The 24,087-nt window shown below is 47.5% G+C and overlaps 1 protein-coding gene across 3 annotated transcripts in view; it reads left to right on the forward strand.

The window, feature by feature from the left end:
* Positions 1-14,958, forward strand: part of STC1 (stanniocalcin 1) — a 153,135-nt gene extending 138,177 nt beyond the window's left edge. The window contains exons 1-5 of one of the 3 annotated variants that reach the window (XM_042836198.1): positions 4,720-4,999; positions 7,123-7,265; positions 8,022-8,233; positions 11,614-11,831; positions 13,258-14,958. In XM_042836198.1, coding sequence (XP_042692132.1) covers positions 4,882-4,999; positions 7,123-7,265; positions 8,022-8,233; positions 11,614-11,831; positions 13,258-13,334 — 768 coding nt within the window. In that variant the 5' untranslated portion in view covers positions 4,720-4,881 and the 3' untranslated portion in view covers positions 13,335-14,958. Of the gene's footprint in view, positions 1-4,719; positions 5,000-7,122; positions 7,266-8,021; positions 8,234-11,613; positions 13,183-13,257 lie in introns of those variants that run through there. The other 2 variants (XM_042836200.1, XM_042836199.1) reach the window with 2 other exon arrangements.
* Positions 14,959-24,087: the final 9,129 nt, after the last annotated feature.

Here is a 24,087-nt window from a genome sequence, read left to right on the forward strand (position 1 = left end):
AGTGCAGCCAGGGGGTTGGTTTTACCTTCCATTGAGGGGTACTTCCAGTGGCCAAATCACAGCCAGGTATTGTGAATTGAGTGCTGAAAGTTCTTAATTTCTAATGCATAGCGCACATCCGGGCTTAATCAAAATCCCATTGAAACAGGCAGCTGGGATTTAGAGAATGGGATTACAAGTAATGCTGGGTTATTATTATTAATCGCTTTTCATCGTACATACTGCATTTACAAGATATAAAACAAGCCTAGCAGAGATATACTAAAATACATAATTGCTTTTATTAAAAAAATCAAATTGTATGGAGTGAATAAATCATGTAGTACAGCAACACGAGAACACCTTTAACTTGCTTTAACAATTAACCCAAATGCAGCACAAGACAATAGTTGCAACCTTGTCTTGGGCATTAAGCAATTGTACATTAAACATACAGCGGTCACGACCCAATTAAACCTATTCTGACTTTTTGCATATAAACCAGCATTATTAAATCCCTTTGTTTAGCAGGAAAATTGCGAGCAGGTTTGTTGTTTTTTGTTTTTTTTTTTTCGTTCTCCTCGCTGCCAGGTTTGTGGAGCGAAGGCCAACGAGTCGGATCCCAGTAGCTTTGTTGGGGCAGACACCCAGGTAACTCAACTTGCATCCTGCCTCTTGGAACAAGTTCTGACATCACTGACTCCGGTGCAGTCGGGATTATTCATTTGGGCTAAGCAGATTAAAAGGTTCTGCTTAGCCTCTCCCTTACTTTGCTTTTATACTGTCCGTGTAATTGAAGCTACTCCTGGTTTATAACTCCGCAACGAGGAATCGCATCCAGACAGCATGCAGTGACGCATCAGAAGGATGGCGCAGATGAAGGGCGAATATTGAATTCGGCGGTTAGCCTAATGTGCACCTGTTGAGGAGCTGGTCTGGCAAGATGTGCACGGGCGGCTGGCGAGCTGTCAAGGCCCAGAGTTTGCTCCTTTCCCATGACGTTCAGTGCATAGAATCACAGAATCGTTGAGTTTGGAGAAGACCTTCCGGAGCATCTCATTCGATCATTGACTTGAGCTGGACTACGTAGGCCTCCAGTGAGACTCCAGCCATCAGCTTGAGTTGGATTCCATAGGCCTCCAGTGAGACTCCAGCCATCAGCTTGAGTTGGACTCCATAGGTCTCCAGTGAGACTCCAGCCATCAGCTTGAGTTTGTGGCCAGAATGGGGCAAAAAAAAAGCCCAACAAAACTGGGTGCCGTGGAGTTGTGTTTTTCACAAAAATGCCCAATATGGGTTATTTTTTTTGCTTCGTTTTGGCCACCGAAGAGAAGGAGAACCCAATTGACAGTGACTCAACTGAGCTGATGACCGGAGTCTCGTTGGAGACCCATTGAGTCTCATCACTAAACCATGTCCACTAGTGCCACGTACACACATCTCCTAAATACCTCCGGGGATGGGGACTCTACCACTCCCCTAGGAAGGCCATCCCAATGCTTGATCACCATCTCCATTGGGAAATCCCTCTAAATCCAATCTAAACCAGAGGACGCATGCTCAGCGCAGCACGACGCGGCTCCGCAGCCGTCCCCTGGAGCACCGTAACCGAGCCGGCTGCCGGCCGAGCCGCGAGGAAAGGGTGGGGTGGCTGTGGACGTGTGTGCCAAAGTGTCGCCGTGCCGTTCGCAGCCGACGTGCGGGGCCGACGCAACCGAGCGTGGATAACTCCGAGGTGCTGCAGTTGCTCACGTCCCTCCGGAGCAGCAGCGAATGCAATGGGACCGGGCTGGGGAGGGGGCTGAAAGGTGGGCAGGCATCGAGTTACACAAAGGCAGCTGAGCACAAAGCGGGGAGGGGGGGGTGAGGGGGGATGATTGGCTTTGGGTCCCCCTCTTTTATTCATCGTCTTTCGCTCTTCCACCCCTACTTCCCCCCCCCACCCTCCTCCCTGCTGCCTTTGTGTTTCTTTGTGAGGTTGGACAAAAATCATAACACCTTGGGAATAGGCGAAGGATGGTACAATGGGGAGTAGTGTTTGATTTAATGGGATCTCTTGAATGGGAACGGCACGGAGGGGCTGCTTTGCGCAGGACTAACAGTGCCTTTTTTTTTTTCCCCCTTACATGTATCAGGCAGAAAAGAAAGGTTTGCAATAGGAATCCTTCTGCTTTGGGGCAGCATTTATCCAAAGGGGAGGGAAGGAGGAAATCCTTCCAGCAGGTTACACTGAGCCTTTAGAAATGCTGAGTCAGACCCTTGTAATTACAATATTTATTATTATTTTGAGGGGCTTTTTCTCTCCTGATGGCATTTCTCAGATCTGGGCCAGGTATTAATAAGAGGAAGGAAGACTTATAAGGAAAATGTTCTTCCATAATAGATATTCCATAAAAAATATTCCGCATTTAAATATTCCATGATAGATACTCTTCTTGTGTCCCAAAGTCTTCTTGGAGCTCAGAGTGCAAGAGAGAAGCCAATCCCCATTGGTAAAATGCAAGTTTCATGGGGATTTACAATCCTCATTGCCCTCAGTATGCAAAATAACCAATGCAAATGCACTCTGGTATTAAAGAACACAAATAATTTTCTACTACAGCAACTCAGTGTGGGTCCTTCACTCCCAAATTTGTTTTCCAGCTTTCTTAAAGCAGTAGGGAAAGTGCTGCCTTCATAGTTGGAGATTTGAGCAAGTTTTTCTGCGTATTGTAGAGGTTGTTGCCATTACATCTCATCTCTTTCTATTGCTATTCATCCTCAGAATGGGTTGATTTGGGAATCTACAGCAGGTACAAACTCTATAGCATGTATAGCCCTAAAGGAGTCAGTCAGCCCTGGAATAACGATAGGAGAAAGAGTAGAAAATGTGTTGGAGGTATTATGGGATCTATAGGAACTCTTTCGTAGCTTGGACTCCAATCAGGATGTATACGTGCTTGTATACGTATCTGTTTTGCTTTGCAAACTATTCCAGTTCAGATCAAAACACTGAAAAAAGACCAGGAGGAATGTTCACCTTGGGGGTGAAGGGGTGGAGGAATCGGGCTTTGAATTTGAAATTCAATTTTGTGGAAAATGCAATGCTTCCACTCCAAATAGGACTTAGATAGGGTGGTGATTCATCCCCCATTGAAGTCAATGCCAGAGTTGCTTTTGATTTAATCAGAATCAAACCCCATGGGATTATTCTCACTTGCAAACTGGACTGGTCCTATTAAACAGAGAAACCACAGTGCTTTTGCAGGGCTGGTTTTTGTTTTTTTGTTTTTGGGTTTGGTTTTTTTTTTTTCTTTTCCTTTTTTTTTTTTTTTCTAATTTAATGAAATTGGCTCAGTGTCACAACGCTGAGCCGAAACCTGAAACCCTTCTGTTTCAGTGCCTTTGGAGCACTCTTGGAACATCTGGCCCAGCTGTTTTTTTGACCCCAAGGCAGGAGCACAACCTCGCTCCTGCTCCTATTCCAACTGGAGCTGACACCGACAGTGTCACCAGTGCTCGGAGCCAGAGTGTTCCCCACTGTCACGAGCAGAGCTGTCAAACCCAGGTTTTTCCTTTCTGCTCCTTCCTCGTTGGCTTTTCCATCGAGCCGCTCATAAACCTGGATGCATGAATGAGGCAAAGGGTTTTTGCACCTCCGCTCAGGGCAGGTTTGTCAGCTCCTCCGAGCTGAATGTGACTTCTGTGCACGGATGCGTGTAGGAATCTGTTGGATCTGTGTCACGGCCATTGCAGAGATGAGAGTGTTTTGTCTCTTCTCTGATCAGTAATAGCTGGTATCCAAATCCCTTCACTTACTGAAAGTGGACGGAATTTCTGACTTTTTATCTATAAATCTGTCTCCGAGCACCTTCAGGATTTCTTTTCAGCCTGACTGCTGTTCATACCTTCATCCTTTAAATCCTCAGAGCCTTAAATTGTCTCTGCTATAGGATAATCAGTTCTGTCGTGTGCTAATCCTCATTATGTGCCCATTAAAACGAAGCCTAACTCAGGCACCAGGCTGCCTCCTCCCGTTATGAAATCAGAAGAACAGACTTGAGCGAGGGGGGAGGAAAACCACCAAACAACCCCCCCAAATCCTTTCGCTTCGAAGCAGGAGCAGCTCTATAGGATCGTGTTGAGGTCTGAGCTGAACGCGCGATTTTATTAACATAATTGTGTGAGATAAGGAGCACTGAGCACGGGGAGCAGGGTTTGGGGTATTTGCATGTGCCTACGTGAGCCGCGGGGGGTGTGGGGTTGGGGTGAGCACACAGCACTGGGCGATGCCGTTCCCTACACCCATGGACCCGGATCTGCCATGGGGCTGCCCGGAGCCCCCTCCCTCCTTCTTTCCACGGGATCGCTGCGAACAGATGGGAAAATATCTTTCCTTAAAGGGCAGGTGACTTTTTAGGAGTGGGGGAAGATTTCGGGCCGCGCTGTCATTTCCTTGAGCTCAATCCTCCATGGGAAGTGCCCTCCCATCCCCCCCACCCCCCTCTCCCTTTTCCCCTTTCCCACCGATGAACTTTTTGATGCTCGTCGTTTGGCAGGTACTTTTAATGGGCTGGAAAATATTCTTCCTGTGAAGTTGCAGTTTTCGGAGGGCTTTGAATGAGTCCACTCTGCCATTGGCTCTGCCCAACGCCTCGCGATTGGCTCGGCAGCCCGCGGGGGACCGATAAGGGCGGCTATAAAAGCCCTCAGCGCTGCTCCCGGTCCCCCATTGAGCGCAGCCGGAGGGGTCACCACGCATTGCAGGGCAGCGATTCCCCCCCCCCCAAGCCCGGGCTCGCTCCTTGCATTCCCATCCAGCTCCACATCTTTGCTCGAGCCGGAGTGGAAGAACACATACACCAAAAAAAAAAAAAAAAAAAAAAAGCCAAAAAGCCACACTTAGCGGAAACTTGTCAGAGAATGCTCCTAAAGTCTGGTTTGCTGCTGCTGCTGGTGATCAGTGCGTCCGCGTCCTACGAAGCTGAACAGAATGACTCTGTGAGCCCCAGGAAGCCCAGGGTTGCAGCCCAGAACTCAGGTAACAGCCAGAAGGAGGGCTCTGAGCCTCAGCCCCGATGGGTTCCACTGTTTCAGATTTTCCTCCTGCTGATTTTTATTTTTATCTTTTCCTCTATTTTGTTTTTGGTTCTTCTTTTCCTTATAAACTGGTAGGAGCAAGCATTAACGTAAGGGGTTGGTTGAGGATGATGTTGGTGCATAGCTTCATTCAGAGCTGGGTCAGGAACCGGTGTGTGCTCTGCTTGCAGGATGTAATTCATTCTCTCGCCTCCTCCCCCATCTACTAAATGAGTTCTGTGCACTTTTTCCCCTTCTGCTTGCATGTATCTCTCTCTTCTCCCATCGCAATTCTACTTTAAATCCATAGAACCACAGAATCTCCTGAGTTGGAAGGGACCCTTAAAGGTCATCCGGTCCAACTCCCCTGCAGTGAAATTCTTTGCTTTTTAGGAAGTTGATAAAATCCGTGGAAATTTGGCTGAACCATTGTTCTGCCAAACATCTGTCTGCTCAGAGAGGGGGGGAGATGTGTGACTTTGAAGAATGCAGTAACCTAGAAACTGTCCGCCGCCAGCATTTATTTCCACAAACTGATTGCTATCAGTTAGATGGTACTGTAAAAATACGTTTGTGACATTTAGCAAAGTTGCTTTTACAATAGATTAAAAAAAAATTGCTGGCAAGTCAGCACTGGAGTCTCTCCACTTTGAGCACTATAGATGCGTAGATAAGTTGGACACATTGTCTTGAACAATGGAAATTAAAAATCTCTCTTCTAAGTATACTGAAAAGATATTATGTCTCTAATTCGGAGCTCATTAACAGATGTCTTATTTTAGATCTGCAAGGCTCTGCAGCATTATACTAGGGTGTTTGCTCAATTTCCTTTTGTATTTGGTTGCTATAGAAACATAGGGTCTCACTATTGCACTGTGCCTAAAACAATAAAAGCTTAATGCATACTAAGTCTGCTGAAAGCAAAGTTATAATTTGAACCTGTGGAAGCATAATTATGGGAATGACTTGTGAGGTTATGAACTGGGAAGAGGATGATCTTACCAAATATTTCTCCCTTCAGGCATGTAAGCAGGGGCAGAGCGTGAGGAGGGGTTAATTGGGCGATTTTTGTTAATTTTATTTTCTCCTAGGTATAAGATACATCTTTAGGCTACAACTTAGTTCTGTGTAAGGTGTTTCCTCTTCCACTAAATGCAAACCCTCACTTTTCCCACACCTAGGATCTCGATGGGAGACTCAGGGTTTGCATTTCTTCCTAAAGAATGTCTGGTAACATGATCTGCGAAAGTAATGAATATGCCTTGCACAGACACATAAGGGGACAGATGTTCAGTTTACCAAAAAAGGTTAATCCCTACTAACTTAGGGGCAATCATGTGGCAATACTGCTGATTCATTGTTAAAATGCATACTATCTGCACTAAAAAAGATGAGATGACATGGATATCCCTCTGCGCAGACCGGCTCCTGCCTCACAGATGTTAATTATGCATGGTCATCTTCATTGCCTTAACTTTCTGTGCCCACATGTCGCTTCTCTGTGCAGATCTTCAGCTGCATAACCTTTCTCAGCTACGCTTGTGCGTTGCTGCGTACCATATTAGCACCAAGCTGCTTGTTCAAGTCCTTTGTAGCACTGAAAATTAACACATCAGGGCATTGGAAGTAGATGATCTTTAAGGTCCCTTCCAACCCAACCAGTCCTATGGCTCTCTGATCAGTAAGGTCCCTTCCAACCCAAACACTGTATGATTCCGTTATGACCCTAGGGATGAGCTCACGGGGCCATTCTCCTTGCTTCTCCCTTGTCCATGGGAGCTCTGAGTAATGTTATGGGTGCACACCATGAGAATTAGGTTAGGATGGACCTCCAAGTCTCCATCTACCCAAAGACCAACAGCTCCCACCTCTCTTTTAATCCACAGTAACCCGCTGAATGTTTTGGTAGTTGAAGGCTCTATTCCTCAGTTTGCAGTTCCACGATTTCTGTTGCTTTGCAGAGCCTTTTGCCTCTCTTTGTCCCCTCTGTCCCCATCCCAAGGAACAGTTGCCCAACAGTTGGGCATGACACGGCCCACAGCTCGGTGTTGGTGATGGGCACTAACCTTGTGCTTCTCTCCGCAGCCGAGGTGGTTCGCTGCCTGAACAGTGCCCTCCAGGTGGGCTGTGGGGCTTTTGCCTGTCTGGAGAACTCCACGTGTGACACGGATGGAATGTACGACATCTGCAAGTCCTTCCTCTACAGCGCTGCTAAATTTGACACTCAGGTATGGTACGCCTTCATTTCTCTTTCCTCTGTGCAGGCTTAACCCTTCCTTTCTTGCAGTTCTTCTTGGCCGCTCCTTTGAACCACAGTGTTGGGGTTTGGCCACAGGCGCATCCTTCAGGGCTATTTTCTGCAGTACATTTTCCACATACTGTACTCTATGTGTGAGGACTTGGCAGGGAGCGTTGAGTGGGGCGGAGAGCGAAGTTTCCTCTTCAGGAGGAAATATAAACGTTCTTTGAACAAAGTGAGTCCTCTGACTGTGGGACCTGGCACGGGGCTGGGGTTTGAATTGGAAGTCTCCGGGTCTGGGAATGCACGGCCAGATCAGCCCCTCCAGAGCTGCAGCAGGATGAATAGGAGAATATCACAGCTCTGTGGTTCTGCCAGAGGTTCTTTTCCATCATTTCCATCCCCAAGTGTATGTGTTCCCATGCGTCCAGCCCCTGGTGTACAGAGTGGAGGGCAGGATTAGGTCCATCCCTGGTGCTGGTACTCCCAAAGCTGTGGGCTGCTCACACCAATGCTTCCATTGCTTAAAGCTGTTGGGAACAGGAGCTCGCTGTTCTGCCTCCTAACTACGCTGCAATAACAGAGCACTTGTGGTCCAGCTCCCTGCCATGCTTGGTAAGAGGCCTCCAGCAGGTCTGTAATTGCAGGAAGGGTAATTAATAGCAGCCAGCCATAGCAGAGCGTTTGTTATTACATCCCTTTCTATGAAATCTATTGCATTTTAAGGGTTTTCTTCTGTTTGCAGGGAAAAGCTTTTGTGAAAGAAAGCTTGAAATGCATCGCCAATGGAGTCACATCCAAGGTGTTCCTCGCCATCCGGAGGTGCTCCACGTTCCAAAGAATGATCTCCGAAGTGCAGGAGGAGTGCTACAGCAAGCTGGACATGTGTGGCATTGCAAAGCGGAATCCTGAAGCCATCACAGAGGTCGTGCAGCTCCCAAATCAGTTCTCAAACCGGTACGTGGCCAGAATGCAACACAAAATCCAACACGAAAATCCAGTTGGAACTGGATGGTCTTTAAGGTCCCTTCCAACCCAGCCCTTCCTACGGTTCTGTAATCTTTAAGGTCCCTTCCATTCCATCCCATCCTATGGTTCTGTAATCTTTAAGATCCCTTCCATCCCATCCCATCCTGTGGTTCTACGATCTTTGAGGTCCCTTCCAATCCAACCCTTCATGCGATCCAACTCAAAAATAGTAAGCATAGAGAAGGTCAGTTTGATTCCTCACATTTCTAACTTCTTATGAGCCCTAATGCAGCTCAGCCTCTGTAATGCTGTGCCTTTTCAAATCCTTAATTTTTACCAGCATTCTTCTGATTCTCTTTTCGATAAATACACTTATAAACACCTCTGGGGGAGAGCTGTAAAATTGACATTCACATACATTGCTTCAATGCCTGGAGCTGGTTTAAATGTTGGTTCTTTTGGTTTGAATGCAGAAGACTTTTCACTGAATGCAGAAGGCAAACAGACCTTCTCAGTACCAATCCAGTATGATTAATATAGCATCCATCAGATTGAGCACATAAGAGCTGCTCAACCTATTGCAACTTCATTCTCTTCTTTTTTGGTTTTCTGGTACCTGGCAAATGAGCTTGATGTCAAATGAAGGTCCAGATATGAAGAATTAGGAAGGCTGAAATGGAACCAGTAAACAGATTGTAAACCAGTAAACCAGTAACCTTACTGTGGCATGAGCCAGTAGAGCATGTTCTAGAGATAGTCTGGTGTTCCTAATGATCTCTTTTAGGGTTGTTTCACCCCTGTTCCTCCTTGCTAGCAAGGGCTGCCTGCAGGAATGGCCACGTCACGCTGCTCTCTGTGCTTTATCTGAGCACAGACCTGACCTGTCCCCATCTCCAAGGACAAGGGACAGAGAGGCTTCAGGGAGCTGCTGCAGTCTGCGCAGTCACGCTGCAAGGGCAGGGATTTCTTCCTCTAAATCCTGGAACAATCAGTGCTGAGTCTTGTGATTGGGATAAAAGGGATCTTTTTGAGCAGTTTGAGTAAATATGCTCTTAGAATTTGAGTGCAAACAGACCGAGCTGCAATATAACGCGTTGGCTAGCTGCTGGAGCTCCTCTGGGGTGGCTGTTTGACTTCATCAAGAAGCATACTAAGCCTTCAGACCTATGTGAGCATAGGTGGGATGATGATATATAGGTATTTCATCTCTATCCAGGATGAACTCATCACTGAAAACTGCATTGTAGATATCCAGAAAATCATACATTGGGGAAGGCAATTCCTCCAGCAAGAAGGGAGTTGGTAGGTGACTGAACTCATTGTCCACCAAGCCAGGAGCTCCAGTGTGGCTTTTTCTTCTTTCTTCCCCCAGATAAATGTGAGTTGGGATGTAGAGCAGCAGCACGTTGCACAGTTTGCACCAGGGATAGCAGGGTTGCGGGGCAGTGGGGCAAAGGGGGACTTAGGGACAAGAACCATAGAGGGAGCAGCAGTGATGCTGCATGTGGATGGGATGTTCCTCCCATGCCTAACGCAGAGCTGCTCTGTCCCCAGGCAGAGGGAACGCCTCCCCCACCACTGCCAGCCCGCCTCGAAGCCAAAGGATATTATGACATGTTGAGTAACAAAAGCAGCAGGATTTCCCAGCTAATAGTTTACATGAAGGTCTCCTAAAGCATCCTGCTTTCCCAGCCCCTGTCCCAACATAGCGTCAGAATAAGAATGTGCCACTTGGCCTGGGACACCAGGAGGAAGTAGTTAAAGGTCATAGCATCTTCCTGTGATTTAATCTCATGGCATGGGCAGAGGAAAGCCTTGCTGCTTTTGCTCTCAGCCTAGAGAGGCATCAGCAGCCGCCAGGTTGCAGCTCCAGCAATGGAAAGCACTCTGATGTGATTGCATGGTGCTGGGCAGTGGGTAGGATCTGTCCTTCGTGCCCTGTATGGTTTGCACAGATGCATTCACCATCATCTGTGTGTGATCCAATGACAGTACTGCCATGCTTCTGCTCCTTTTGTACTTCGAATGCAGGAGAAATTTAACCTCACCTGACCTCCACTGACAGCTCTAAAGGGCAGAGCTGAACACAAGGAAAGGAGCTTGAATGCAAAGTCCCATTTCCCTCTTCCTTCCCCTCCTCCTCTTGCAGGTTGTTCTCTTCTCTGCTCCCGTGGAAAAATGTCACGGTGACCTTAAAGGCTTAAAATAAGTTCCCCGTTGTCCTTTCAGGCAGAAGTGGCCCAGAACATATGGGACTGCCCCTCTTTTCCCAACTTTCTGCCTGTAAGGGAGATGCATGAGGTGCACACAGGGCTGCGTGCTGCCATAGTTCCATGCTCCGCTCAGCTCAAGCAGTGCTGGGGAAACCAATCAGCACAATTTCCTGGGTCCCTTCTCCTGCAAAGAACGTGTGCTTGGGGCTGAGTTGGCAGCAGTAGGCAAGCATGCAACAGGGGAAAGCAGAAGGTCCTCGCGTGTGGTTTAATGCACAGTCAGCTCACCACAAGTGGCAGTTGTATATCCCAAAGATCTGTCCCCAGGGAGTGCACACATCTGTCAGGCTCTGAGCTGAGCTGCTTCTCCCTCCTCTAGTCCTTCTCTATATGGAAGGGAAGGGAGGAGAAAAGGGGATGGGACCAGAGCTGTGGGACCAGATCCACAGGGATGGATTCCTTTGTAGGAAGGGCCATCCTGGCTGTATCTGCCTATTGGAAAGAAGCGATTATTTTTCTTTCTGAAGCTTTAGAAGCTTGAGGTGTTGAGCAGAATAAAACACATGCTTAAGCCAGTTACACCGACTTAGCTCCTCAGGGTGGATGCCCCATCCCTGCAGACAGCCAAGGTCAGGCTGACAGGGCTCTGAGCACTGATGGAGCTGCAGCTGTCCCTGTTCATTGCAGGGGAGTTGAACCAGATGGCTGTTAAGGGTCTCTTTCAACTCAAAAGCTTTTATGATTCTATGATCTTAACATCTTTTCCAACCTCTCTGACTATGAACACATCCTGAACCATTCCACTGGGGTGCTGGAACTTTCCAGAGAGGTTGTGGATGCTCTGTCCCTGGAGGTGTTTAAGGCCAGGTTGGATGGGGCCTTGAGCAACCTGATCTAGCACTGATCTGGTAGCTGGCAGCCTTGCATGTGGCAGGGAGGTTGAAACTTGATGATCCTTGATGTCCCTTCCAACCCAAGCCATTCTATGATTCTAAGATTCCAGCCCCTGTTTTTCTATGAACGTATCCTGAACGACTTAAAACTCTGCTTTCCGTAGTCTTGCTGCATGGGTAGTGCTGCTGGCTTGGGATCAGCTCATACCTCATTTCTTTGGTCACGCCATAGGGAGACTGAGTAACAGAGTCTGTCATGCAGGTATTACAACAAGCTGGTGAGAAGCTTACTGGAGTGTGACGAAGAGACTGTGAGCACCATCAAGGACAGCTTGATGGAGAAGATCGGGCCCAACATGGCGAGCCTCTTCCACCTGCTGCAAACAGACCACTGCGCCCAGGGCCACCCGCGCACGGACTTCGCCAGGAGACGCATCACGGAGCCGCAGAAGCTCAAACTCTACTTCAGGAACCTCCGAGGTGAGGGGTCCAGCCCAGCCCACGCCAAGCGCAGCTCTGCCGAAAGCGCGTAACGCCTCGGCCGCGCGATGGGTGTAAGGGATGCTAAGCACTACCAAAGCTGAAGTCTCTCTTCTAGAAGAGTAATGCACCCAAACCAAGTGTACTGTAGCTAGTTTTAATAACAACTAGGAACTGGTTTTAGATTTAGTCATTGATATTTTCTATTCCTCTCCAACCAACTTTTGCATGGGTCTGTGTTCAGTGTCTCAGCTTTCCCGCCGTCAAAATGTCTCCATCCCTCTTTTCTTCCCCACAAAAAGTGATCCCAAACGATCCTAGTCTCAAGTAGAACCGTGCAGCAGTCAGGCCTTCAGACACCAAACCCTAAAGTACTGTAGCACTAACACCATTGAGGTCTGAAGATTTGGCACCCAGGAGAATCGCCGATTCTCGCTCGTAGCAAGCTGGTAGGCGACGATAGATGCACTAACAACTATTGCACATCCTAATGATGTCAGTGGAATTCGTGTTATGAATCTGTGCTGGCCATGGACGAATATGAATGTCATATTCCTGGTCTCTTAGCGTCATGCAGTCCCTAATTCTTCCAACACAGCTCCTTTAACTCGTTGGTTTACGAACCCGTTGGTTGGTTTACCAAACTCACTAGCTGTGGGTGATTCTCATCACCATGACCTGGCACCACAGTGCAAAATGAGCCCAAATCACCCCCCCTCCCCCGACACACAGAAAATCAGGAAAGGAACATTTTGTACTACGGAAATGATTAAAAGCGGTGCCAGTCTATGGTTAAAGCTAGTCAGAAGGTTACATAATATTGCATTGTATTTAAAAGCTAACATCTATGTACTGTATTTAACTGTCTAAAGCTTTAAGAGAAGTTAACAAAAACAAACCCTGTCTTAAGACAAGAGTATTAAAGGTCTTGCTCTAACTGTGGTATAAATAGTTTTAAAATCTGTCATGTACTGTACATAAATTCCATGAGAGTCTGCTTGACAGGAGCAGAATATAATAACTTTATTGCATAAACCTAGTTTTGTAAGTTAGCTATTCTTTTTTTTTCCTGGAAATAGTATCTCTGTCATATTTGAGAGCTCACCTTCTACTCTGTGGCCTTTTTATAATAGAAGAGAGAAAACGTTTGGCCAGAAACAAACCTCTCTTCGTAGCTGAAATGGGGAAGAGAAAAGCAAAAGGAGCTCAGAGTGGCCATAGCTGTACCCAAGGCTGCTGGAGAGCTGCTGGGGGGAACGCCAGGCGGTTCTTTGGGATCCCAAAGGCAAAACTTCCCATAGAAAGGTCATTTCTGGGGAAAGGCAGGAAATCTTGAGAAAAAAAGTATCGTAAGCTCCTGCAGCAAAGCAAGGCGCATGCGTGAAGCTCTCAGACCTGCCTTTCCTCCCACCCGTCTCTCCCGCAGCCTCCGCCAACAGGACCAGGGCCGGTCCCACGGCCGCGGATGGGGGCCTTCCCCCGACGCCGCTCTCTGCACAGTAGCCCTTTGTGGCACGCGATCGGCACGGCCAGCTCCAAAATCTGTCCCGCTGGAGCCTGTCTGCGGCGTGGATGACTCTTGCTCAACTAGTTAGAGAGCTAATAAAGGAGGTATCTATTTTTTTTCTTTTCGAAATCTAAAGCAATATAACTCTTTTTTTTTTTCTTTTCCTCTTTTTTTCTTTCTTTCCTTTTTTTTTCTTTTTTTTTTTTTTTTAACCACAAAGCCTTTAAACAATAACTTGCTGCTAATATATTGAAACCAGATGCAGTGGCAGCATTTCTCATACTGCTGTCTTCATTAAATGTAGCCCAAAAGTGCTGTCGTGAAATTGTAAGCAGCAAAAAATGTTGCTGACGGTAGAGGGTTGGGGTTTTCGTTTTGTTTTGTTTTTGAGTACTCAGAATCGTGCAGTCCAGGACAAACAAGATGCAATATTGCTCGTTCTTAAAGTCAGGTGTATATAGAGTCCGACACCATAAAGTTTTGCAAGGTGAAAACCAAAGTTCCTTTGAACACCGTGACCCTAAAAGTTTGGCTCTTGCTGAAGATCTAGCCCTGGGGCTGTGCGCTGTGCAGCGTTACACCACAACTGGGAGATCTGCTGGGGTTGTGCATTGAGTGCGTGTATTTTGGGGGGGCAGTGGCTCCAAAAAGATGTCACTTGGTTGGAGTGTCCCAGCAGGATGGCTCTGGGCAATAGAAAGCAGCTCCCAGCTGACTTCCCCATGGGCTGATGCCAGTAGAGCTCAATGAGCTCGTCTAGATGCTCTGGTGGCAATTGGTTTCTCTGCTGCTTTGTGCAGCACTTCTATGAAAACCCAAAGCTTTATGAAGTTGATTTAAGGTTGGGAGTCCAAACCCAAACTTTTTGGGTTCTCCTCACTTATCTTTTTTTTTTCAGTGGGAACCCAAGGCTTGTTTGGCTTTGTCACGAGGTCACGGGCATGGGTTGGTGGTTGGACCAGATGCTCTTAGTGGTCTTCCAACATCAATGATTCAGTGAGGAAGCTGCAAGCACAGAAAAAATCCAAAGACTTGGGGTTCACCTTGCCAAACTTTTAGCCTAAGCTGGTCACTTAAACTCTCCCTTATCAGCAGAGGGGGACATGGTGGCGTTTCCCATCGACTGGGAACGGTGCCCCATGGGTATGGTCTGAATTAGGTGAGAGAAATCCCCCTGGAGATGGGGAATGATTCTCAACAGTAAGTCCAGCTATTTCACACTTTATTTAATCTCTGATGCTTTATTTTTTTAATCTTGCGTTCACTGCAGAAATGATTTCTCTCGGAGGCGGGGAGGGGCTTATCTAGAAATGTTTGCATGATTCTCATTGTGATTTGTTTGCACTTTAGATGTTTTGTGCCATTATAAATTTGCATTATGTATTTATAATTTAAAGATACTTAGAAGGGGGAGAGAGTTTTGGTTTTTTGTTTTTGTTTTTTTGCTGAGTACTGGAATAAACAGTGAGCATATCTGGTATATGTCATTATTTATTGTTTAAATTACATTTTTAAAGCTCAGTGTGTTCATATAAAGGTTATTTGAAACATATCATAGTAATGAGAAAGATGCAAGTTATTTTCTTTGCTTATTTTTATAATTGAAGATGCATAACATAATGAGGCCTATGTTGGATTTTCTTCTGCAATGAAATAAAATGTCAAATTTAAGGAGTTTTTCTGTGTCTGGCTCTTTCATTGAACCTCACTGTGATCATGGTCGTGCCCAACAAGCACACCATTGCACCTGGCTGTCCAAGTGCCTTTTGGTTGTCTCACTAAGAGGGCGTGGAGATTGGGTGTCACCATCTTAGGGACATGATTTAGTGGACGTGGTGGTGGGGGTTGATGGTTGCACTTGATCATAGAGTTCTTTTCCAACCTGAACGACTTATGAGTGGGCATGGCAGTGATGGGTCACCGGTTGGACTTGATGATCATAGAGGCCTTTTCCAACCTTAATGATTCTGTCTGACATTTTGGTTTAAGTAGTAATCCCCCAAAGCACTTTCTGAACACGTGCACCTACTGTGTAATGAACCCACCCACTCCATTTTCTAGGAGCCAAAGCAACAAAGGAAGCAGCATTCAATTTGAACTGACCAAAAGAAATTGCAGATAAACAGTGAATTATGTGTTTCCAAAAAGAAAGCTCCCATTTCTGCTCTTGCAAGAGTAGAGCTTTGGGAGTAGTACAGATGCTACACTTAAAATCACAGCTATTTTGCAATTAATAACCATTATAAATAATTTCTGTCCAATACTGAGTACTATTCCTATGCAGTGTTCGTAGATTTCAGCCCATATGGCTTTCTCATTCACAAACCACACCCGTAAAATGAAATTGTTCCTAGAGAATTGAGGTTTTACAGGGACAGAGCACCTCACCTGAATGGATGGAGTCACCCTACCCAACAAATTCTGCTTGAAAGTCTCTTTTATTGCAATAATTGCCCCCCACAGCAGGAAGACTTCAAGCAGGCAATGAGGGCACGAAGTCATCAGTGCTGAACTCCAGCCCCAAATGGAAGAGGTGAGCTACACATGAGCTCTCCAGCACAATGCTCTGTTCTCCACAAGAGATTGCAGCACTGTAACACCGATTTTCCTTTCTTCTCCTCAATTTGAGGTTGACTTCTTGGTGGGACTACGTATCCTATAGGTAAAAAATGTCTACAGTTCATTCACACAGTGTATAGAGCAGGCAGCACGAGTCAAGTGAAGTTCTTCCAAAGAATAAAGGAGATAATCAAGCTTTTTGATGTTTTGTAATTATTATTATCATCATTATTACCACTGAAAATTTCATTTCATGGAACATTTCTACCTTGTTATCCCCAACTGCAGCAATATTTCTGAAATGCAACTGTTTCTCACCAGTTACTCAGAAAAAAACCAACAAAAAAAAAAAAAACACTAAAAAGATGTGTTTTGACCAGTGCTAATAATGAGAGCTTTGATTTTAAGAGCTGCCAGCAACAGGGGTCTGATCCAAGTCATCACCGTGGTGGAAATTCTGCACAGAAATGGATCCTAGGAGAGGAAATCTCAGCGCGGCGATGGCGAGCGTAGCGCATGGAAGTCCTGCTGTCACCTTCGCATGGAACAAACTGCCCAGGAGTTAATTTGATTTGGCCCAGGCCCAAGGTACATGATTGACTGATGTTCTTGTCTTGTCCCTTTTTCTTTTTTCGCCGTTGTTTTTTAAGTTTCGTTACAAAACAAGGGGAAAATCATTTCAGATTTTCCTGGCCCTCACCCTTCCTGCTTTGCTGTTCTGAGAAAGGGGAGAGAAAGAAAGACTGGGAGCAGAGGAGAAGGAGTGTGATCTTTGGCACTTGGAGTGACACCGTATGAAGCGGCTGGGAGTGAAATTTGGGAACTTCCTGCCTCCTGCGAGCTTAGAAAAATAAAGAGCAGAAAAAAAAAGGAAAAAAAAAACCACCCTTCCACAATATAATAAAGGACATTGTCTTTGCCATCGTGATTCAGCCGGTACGACTGGGAATATGAAAGAAGCAGGATGCTAAAAATATAACCAAAGTTCAAACGAACTGAGCTGCACTGGTTGTTCCCATCGTGCAAGGTTAGATGAAGAAGGAAAAGGCAGAAAAAAGCAAATGGATGCAGGCTTTGCAGGTTAAACATAGGGAACTCACCGCTGAGCTATAGAAACCCAACTGATATCTTAATGTATTTCAGTGCCAGAGTCTTGGGGATGGGTTTGGGGGATTACATCCCCTTGGGATGTGGTTGAGGGAGGGACACACAGCACTTCTAACTCATGGATGGAGATATCCAGCAGGATAAGCTGTTCACACAAATAACTTTACTTCAATATATCAGCATTTTCCACCAAGATGCCTCTTCCTCACCGTGCTGACAGCCCACAGATTTCTGTTTTCCAATGCTGGCATCTCCCTTGAAAACACTGCCTTTGCCATGAGGGATAATGTTGGTGTGAACCCCTTTTATCTCCACGATTCAGAGGGATCTGTGCTGCAAGTTCAAGAATCTGAGGCAGAAAATACCTGAGATAGGCACAGGCTGTATTCCAGCCCACAGCTGGAAAAACTCGTAAAACCAGAATGAGCTCATGGGGGAGATGTAATTATTTTCACACAGATGGGAATTTTTTTCTCATTTCACTCCCCTTTGGCTCTCATTTTTTTGGCAGATTGAGATGCCAGTGCTGCCCGGGGGAGGAGCCAGGCCATGGGGACACCTCTATGGGATGGATGCTGCAGCTCAGGGCACAAAGGCAGATGTTCACAATGGTGATTTAAAAGCAAAACCCCATTTTATGGAAGACAGGAGAAAAATCCTGTTGCTTCCTACGAGTTTCCTTCAGGGCTTTGTTTCATCTCAAGGCTTGGAGCTTAATTGTTTTTGCTACAGAACAAAATCATTGCTCCTCTCCAGACGCGATGCTTGGCCCAGGGCTCCATGGAGCCATCAGCCCAACATCATTTTCCTCTCTGCTGGGGAACTTAAGCAGTCCAAATGACTATTTATTCTTATTTATGGGCTCATAATAAAACCTGGTATGATTATATATATATATATATATTTTTTTTTTTTTCAAAATATGGCAGTGTTTGCTTAAAGCTCCGCATGTGCTCCTCAGCCTCACTTATGTTCTCTGGCTATGACTTTGATGAGAATGTGGCATCTGTGGGCTTTGAGTTTCATATTTGTAGCAAATCAGGTTTTGTGGCTAATGACCTAGATGAGGTCCTCCGTATCCTTTCCTATATATAGGAATTATCCCTATATACCTAGTATACATCTCTACAGCCACAGGGTAGAGCATGGCCTTGCATCAAAGCACCCCAAAATAACTATTTTAAAAGATCAATTATTGGGCAAAAAGAGAGGAGTTGAGCTGTTTTATGGAGTTTATCCCTCCTCCCATGCCCTCACTCACTGCTCCCATGCCAAGGTCCATACTTGAGGTTGACCCCATGCACCTGCCCACCAACTTCTACCGCAGACCAAAGATGCCACGATTTCAGCTCAGATTTGTCACATTCTCTTTGCTTTCACACAGAAAACCCCTTCCTTCCCCCTTCAGCCCGCCGTATCCTGCCATGAAGCTGTGGATCTTTCCTGTCCAAGGGGGGAAATCTTTCCTTCCTTTGAGCAGAGGCACTGTTCTCAGGAAGAGGGACCGATGACGAGCGCTGCTTCTTTGCTCAGCATTGCAAATCCCTATGGGAAAATGTGAGACCATGTAGGTGGAGCTGCCATCGGTGAGTCAGGAGCATCCCGACGACGCACGAGCCCTTTCCTCTTCGTCACTGGGGCCAGGCACACTTGCAGCCCCTCTGATTGACAGAGAGCAGAAATTGTATCGTGGCATCAGAGGAAAAAGCTGAGGGCAGACCCACCCCTGAGGATGCACAGCTTGCAGCTGGATTCCCAGGTCAAGGAGCAAACTTCCCTTAAGGATGGGGAGTGGTACGGGCTGGCTGAAAAAATGAGATTACCAGAAGGACAATGTTGGTTTTTTTCTTTGGCGTGGAAAGGTGTCCTGCTCTGCTCCCAGCATTGTGCAGCCAGATTCTGTCTTGGGAGCCTGAATCGTGCACCATCATTAAGCATTAATGAGGGTCAAATACAAGAGACCTTTTGCTCAGAGACCATCGGTGCTTTGGTTAAGGGCAGCACCCAGAGGAATTTTCCATAAATACATCGGATTTTTCACACTGTCCCCCTTGATAAAAGCAAATTCTCAGCCTACAGGTATCCAGCAAGACTAAAAGAGCAAACCCCCATTGGCCAAAGCCAACTGCAACGATCACCCCAGTCCAATTTGCTCACAATGGCATTGCCAAAGGCCAGCACCTCCCAAATATCACTGCCAAGCACTATCATGCCATGGAAATGCTGCATGTGTTGGCACCTGGCTCATCTTTAAGGTCTTCCGTTGAAATGTTTCATCTGCCACGAGCACAGCAAATAGCTCTCAAATTGCTGGAAAATTGCATTGTTTGCCATCTAGAGAGAAAAAAAAAAATCTTTCTTGTATCTTGTATTTCCAGCAGGCATTGGAGGCAAAGCTGGGACCTGGCGTGACGTGCCTGAGCTTTTCCAGCATCCCTGATGGGCACGATACGAAGGGATGAATAATGCCACAGTTTTCTAAATTAACATGCACCCCTGGATGTGCTTGGCTGCTTGTCGTACAGTTTGTGGATGCTGTTTTAACACGGTCATGAGCTCTTCCCATGCTGAGAAGCCATCGGACAGAGGAATGTCCATGAGCTGTGCGAGTCAGCGCTAGGAGACGTGGGACAGCTTCTGGCCACCTCCTGCACTGCAGAGCCCAGCTGGGATCTGAGCTCCCTGAATCCCCACATTTGCCCTTGGGATGAAGGTAACCAAGCCAAGCCAAGGATGGGTCTCGTTTAAGGAACTGCAGGAAAGAAACTAAGGTGACGGGTGATGGGCGATGGGCAGTGGGGGATGGTTGTTGGGTGATGGGGCTCAGCCTCTGCTCTATGTTTGCAAAGCATTTCAGACCTCCAGCTCTGCTGAAATTTGGTGTTAAGACAATTATTGATGAGATCTCAGAAGTCTGGGATTTGAGCATTGCTCTGTTGGCTCGGTGCTTCTCCCTGCCAAAAACCCATCCTGGGAAAGGGGAGGAAGTTGTGGCAACCATAGCTCACCTTTGCTCACAGGGGTTCCCAGCCAGGGGCTGATTTCTCCAAACCCACCCCAAAAACCATGGTTTTCTTTGCTTCTCCTCCCTCTGCTGTGTGTTCAGCTGCACCTCCAGCCCCCATTAATGCTGGCAGAGCTCTAAAGATAGATTCGAGCAGAGATTATCGGCCCAAGAGGTATTAATAGGAGGCAGCTGCTCTTTAAAGAGGCTTTTAAATAATGTAAAGAAACTTTTGGTCATATTTTTAAAAGTCTTTCAAGTGAGCTGAGCCCTCAGAAGTTTGCCCAGGGGGGGTGATGGGGAAATCTGTGGGACATTGAAAGATCCATCCTGTAACCTGGCCCCACTGCTTTCCCCAGGCCACAAAAATGGGAAAAGCAAAACCAAACGCAGTGAAACTGCTGTGGGAAGCATCACTCTAAAGGACCTGCAGCATCCCTGGCCCTCTGCTTCCAGAGGTCACAGATGGAGGAGCTCCCAACGTGCACAATCCACACACTTGTGCTCGTAAGGAGAATCTTCCTTTTGGCAGCCTTTGTGCCGGGGAGACGAAGGAGGCACGGCTGATGGTGGAGCTGTTAATCACCATGAGAACAATTAAAAAGGGATCACACAGAAGATGCCAGGAGGGAGAGAGCACCGCACAGCCGCTTTGCAGGGATTCACCCATTCCCAGCGCCAGAGGAAGTTGCTCAAAGCCACTTTGTGTGCTTTAAGGGTGGGTAGGGCGACAGAGAGGAAATCTCTGACATGTAGTAGCTGATAATGCATGATGCATTTCCCCCTGCCCTGTGAGTTACACGAAGCAGAGTTTCACTTCAGTGCTGTCATTCCTGGAGGCTCCGCGGATGACATCAGAGAGAGAATTAAGCAATTCTCCTTCGTTCAGCTGCTTTTTGGCTCAGCACCCAAATGCTCTCTTCTGGATTTAAATAAATATCTCCGGTTACCGAAAGAAGAAAAAATAAAACAAAACGCCCCGCAAACCAAACACATGTGATGAACCCCTCGTTGTCCCAATGCAGAGAGCAAACCCCAGTGACAAACACTTGTGCAACACTCAGTGTTTGCCAACCACAGCACTGGGAGCAATGGGGACGCAAGGGGACAACTGGGGTAAATCTGTACCACAGGTTCATAAGTGAGGATGCAGAGATTTCAGTCTCAAGGAGATACAGTTGAGAGGCTTTGTATCATGGATAAGTCATGGATGGAGATCATCGCAGCATCCCAGCTGAATTCCAGCAAGCTGTGGGGACATGCACATTTTTTCCCCAATTTTTCCCACTTTCCCCATCTTCTCCCATTTCCTCCCATTGTTTCCCCCTATCCCCCCCTTTTTTCCCCAGTTCCCTCATTTTTCCCCATTTTTCCCCATTTTTTCCCACTTTCCTCATCTTCTCCCATTTCCCCCCATCTCCTCCCATTTTTTCCTATCGTTTCCCCATTTTCCCTATTTTTCCCCATTTCTTCCCTTTCTTTTTCCCATTTTCCCTATTTGTCCCATTTTTTTTACCCCTTTTTCCCCATTTTTCACCATCTTTTCTCCCCTTTGCATCAGACTCTCCCCGAGCTGCCGCACTCGCTCCACCACAGCTCTTGTGCCATCTGCCGACTGAAGGCCGCCTGCAACAAGCAGCAGCGCTCGCACCCAGCGCTGCCTCCTGCAGCTCCCATCCCTCCTTCCCTCCTTGCACTGCATTGCATTGCACTGCAAGCGTCCTCGGGAACGGGGTTTAATCACAGCAAAAGCAAAGATGAGAAAGCTCTGCTCTCTGCTCATGTCCCAAGCACTGAAAATGTCATTCTTGGAGAGGGGAATTTGAACTCTTCCCATCCAGCAGCACACCGAATTATTCATGCTAACACCAAAACCTCCCATTTAAATAGAACTCGCTGCTCTCCATCAGCAAGCAGTGCTTTTATCTCCTGAGTGCGGCTCAGTGATTCCCAAACCCCGCAGCTTCATTTCCTATGGGGAAAAGAGCACCGGGGGAGAGGGAGGGAAGGATTTTTGGTCCCTTCTCCCTTCGCTGCTCAGTGTTGAGCTCTCGCAGGGCTGGAGCTGCATCTCTCCAGCGGCCAAGCAGAGGGCACTGCTGCCCAAAAGTTCGGGCAACGCCGCTCCTCGCCTCTGGGATCTCATCCGTCTGCGTAATCGCGCTGATTTCAACAAGTTCCCCCCTTCCCCCCCCCCTCCAAAATCCAGAAGGAATAGATAAAGGGTGGTGATGAGAAGCAGCCCCGCAGCCGCTGAGTGACGGCGCCGTGGAGCAGCAGAGAAGCTCTGGTTTGGCTCAGTAACTTGGCTAAAATTGGGGGTTGGGGAGAGATAAATAGAGGGCATTCAGCCCTGCACCCCTCCTGCCCACATTTCACCACCCGGCGCTGCCCGGCTGTGGTTTCAGCCCATTGAAAGCCTTCTGCAGTTTCATCCCCACGTTGCTCTGAGCGCAGACCCTCCTGCCTCATTCCAGAGCCTCATTTCCAGAGCCTCAGACGCTCCGGCAGCACAACAGCACCTCGATGAGCCCGATGATAACACCAGAAAGCAGAAACCACATGAGCAAGCTCCACAGGAACCCAGTTCAGATGAGCCAGGAGGATCCTCTTCCTGCTTTCACTTAATCTAGTTAAAGCAAGAGGCAATATCAATATCCCTGAGTGGATGCAATAAAATTCAGCACGGAATGGGATGAGGAACAGGGACCCTGCTGTTTTCCTGTCTGCTCCCCCAGGCCAGCAGCCCTGAGAGCACATCCAGCCAAGTGCCATCAATCTCTGCTGGGTGCCTTCGCTGGGGGCGGATAAAGGCTCTCACCCCAATTCCTTCCTGCTCGTCTCGCTCTCAGCCAAGCATTTTACCTTGGCGCCGGCTGCCTCCTGCCATCAACAAGGCAAGGTGTAATGTTACTGCCTGTTTGCTCTGCCTGGTGGTGCTCTTTGGGTCCCATTTCGACGTGGCAATGAGCGCAGCGGGGCTGAGGTTCCTTGGGTTAAAGGGGATGGGGCAGCAGCAAACTTGGCCACGGGGTACCATGGGTAGGACAATCCAGGGATGCCCCCAGCCAGAGGAGGTTCAGTTGGTTTAAATGATTTAGAGTGCTTGTAGGCATGGGTCGATGGTTAGACTGGATGATCTTAGTGGTCTTTCTAACCTTAATGATTCTATGATTCTCTGGAATGGATTGCAACATTTGGGATGCAGGGAAACGAAAAGGAGGGAGAAGCATTTCCAGGTATTTCCCGGTGTTTATCACTATCAAATCCTCACAAGAAAGCAAGCCCAATAGTTCCAGTCCAAACCTTTCCATTGCACTGGGAAATAGAGCAGTGGTGGGGCTGTCCCACAGTGATGGATGCATCCCAAGCTCTGAATGAGGGATGGAACAAACCCATGTGTTACACAGGGCTGAGGACGAACCTGCGGCACCTCTCTCTCCCCAACCCACTGCATTTATTTTCCCTCCTATTCCAGCCCTGCATTGGGGCTGCTCTTTGTCCAGCCCCTCCAAACAGACGGGTTTGGGTGTGGGAGATACCGGCCCAACCCAGCCACCCTCTCTGTCAGGGCTATCAGCAAACACCAGCCCCAGGAATTTTAATTGAAAGAGTCGGACGCCCAGATAAGGCCCAGCATCACCCCGTTGCCACACTGGGCAAGGTTTGGCCTTGCTCCCCACACTGGTGCTGCTCTTGTTGGACCCATGGCAGGGCTGCCAGCCCAGTCCCATCGGGGCAGCACTGGAATGGACTGGGAGGCACTGGGGCTGTGCATGGGAATTCGGCAGTGGTTGGGGCTCGCACAGCATCCCCCTCCCTTCACCACCAGCAGGATCGAGGTGGTCTGCGCCCCGCCGCCTTATCAGCCCTTATCTCCCCGAGCCACTCGCTAATGTGACCTTAATGGAGCTCAAATCGCCTCGATTTGTTTTATTGCAGCTCTGCCTCCTCCTCGCTTCCCCTTGTTTTGGAAATACAGAGGGGAAGGGGGCCAGCTCCTTCCCACCCAGCTGAGTGGGGAGTGTAAAAAGGGGCTATAGGAGGGCCCAGCTTAGGGTAAATCATCCTGACCCCCC

The sequence above is a fragment of the Centrocercus urophasianus genome, unplaced genomic scaffold (assembly GCF_019232065.1).
Source record: "Centrocercus urophasianus isolate 14NV4802_14NV808 unplaced genomic scaffold, USGS_Curo_1.0 seq_58, whole genome shotgun sequence".
NCBI classification, from domain to species: domain Eukaryota; kingdom Metazoa; phylum Chordata; class Aves; order Galliformes; family Phasianidae; genus Centrocercus; species Centrocercus urophasianus.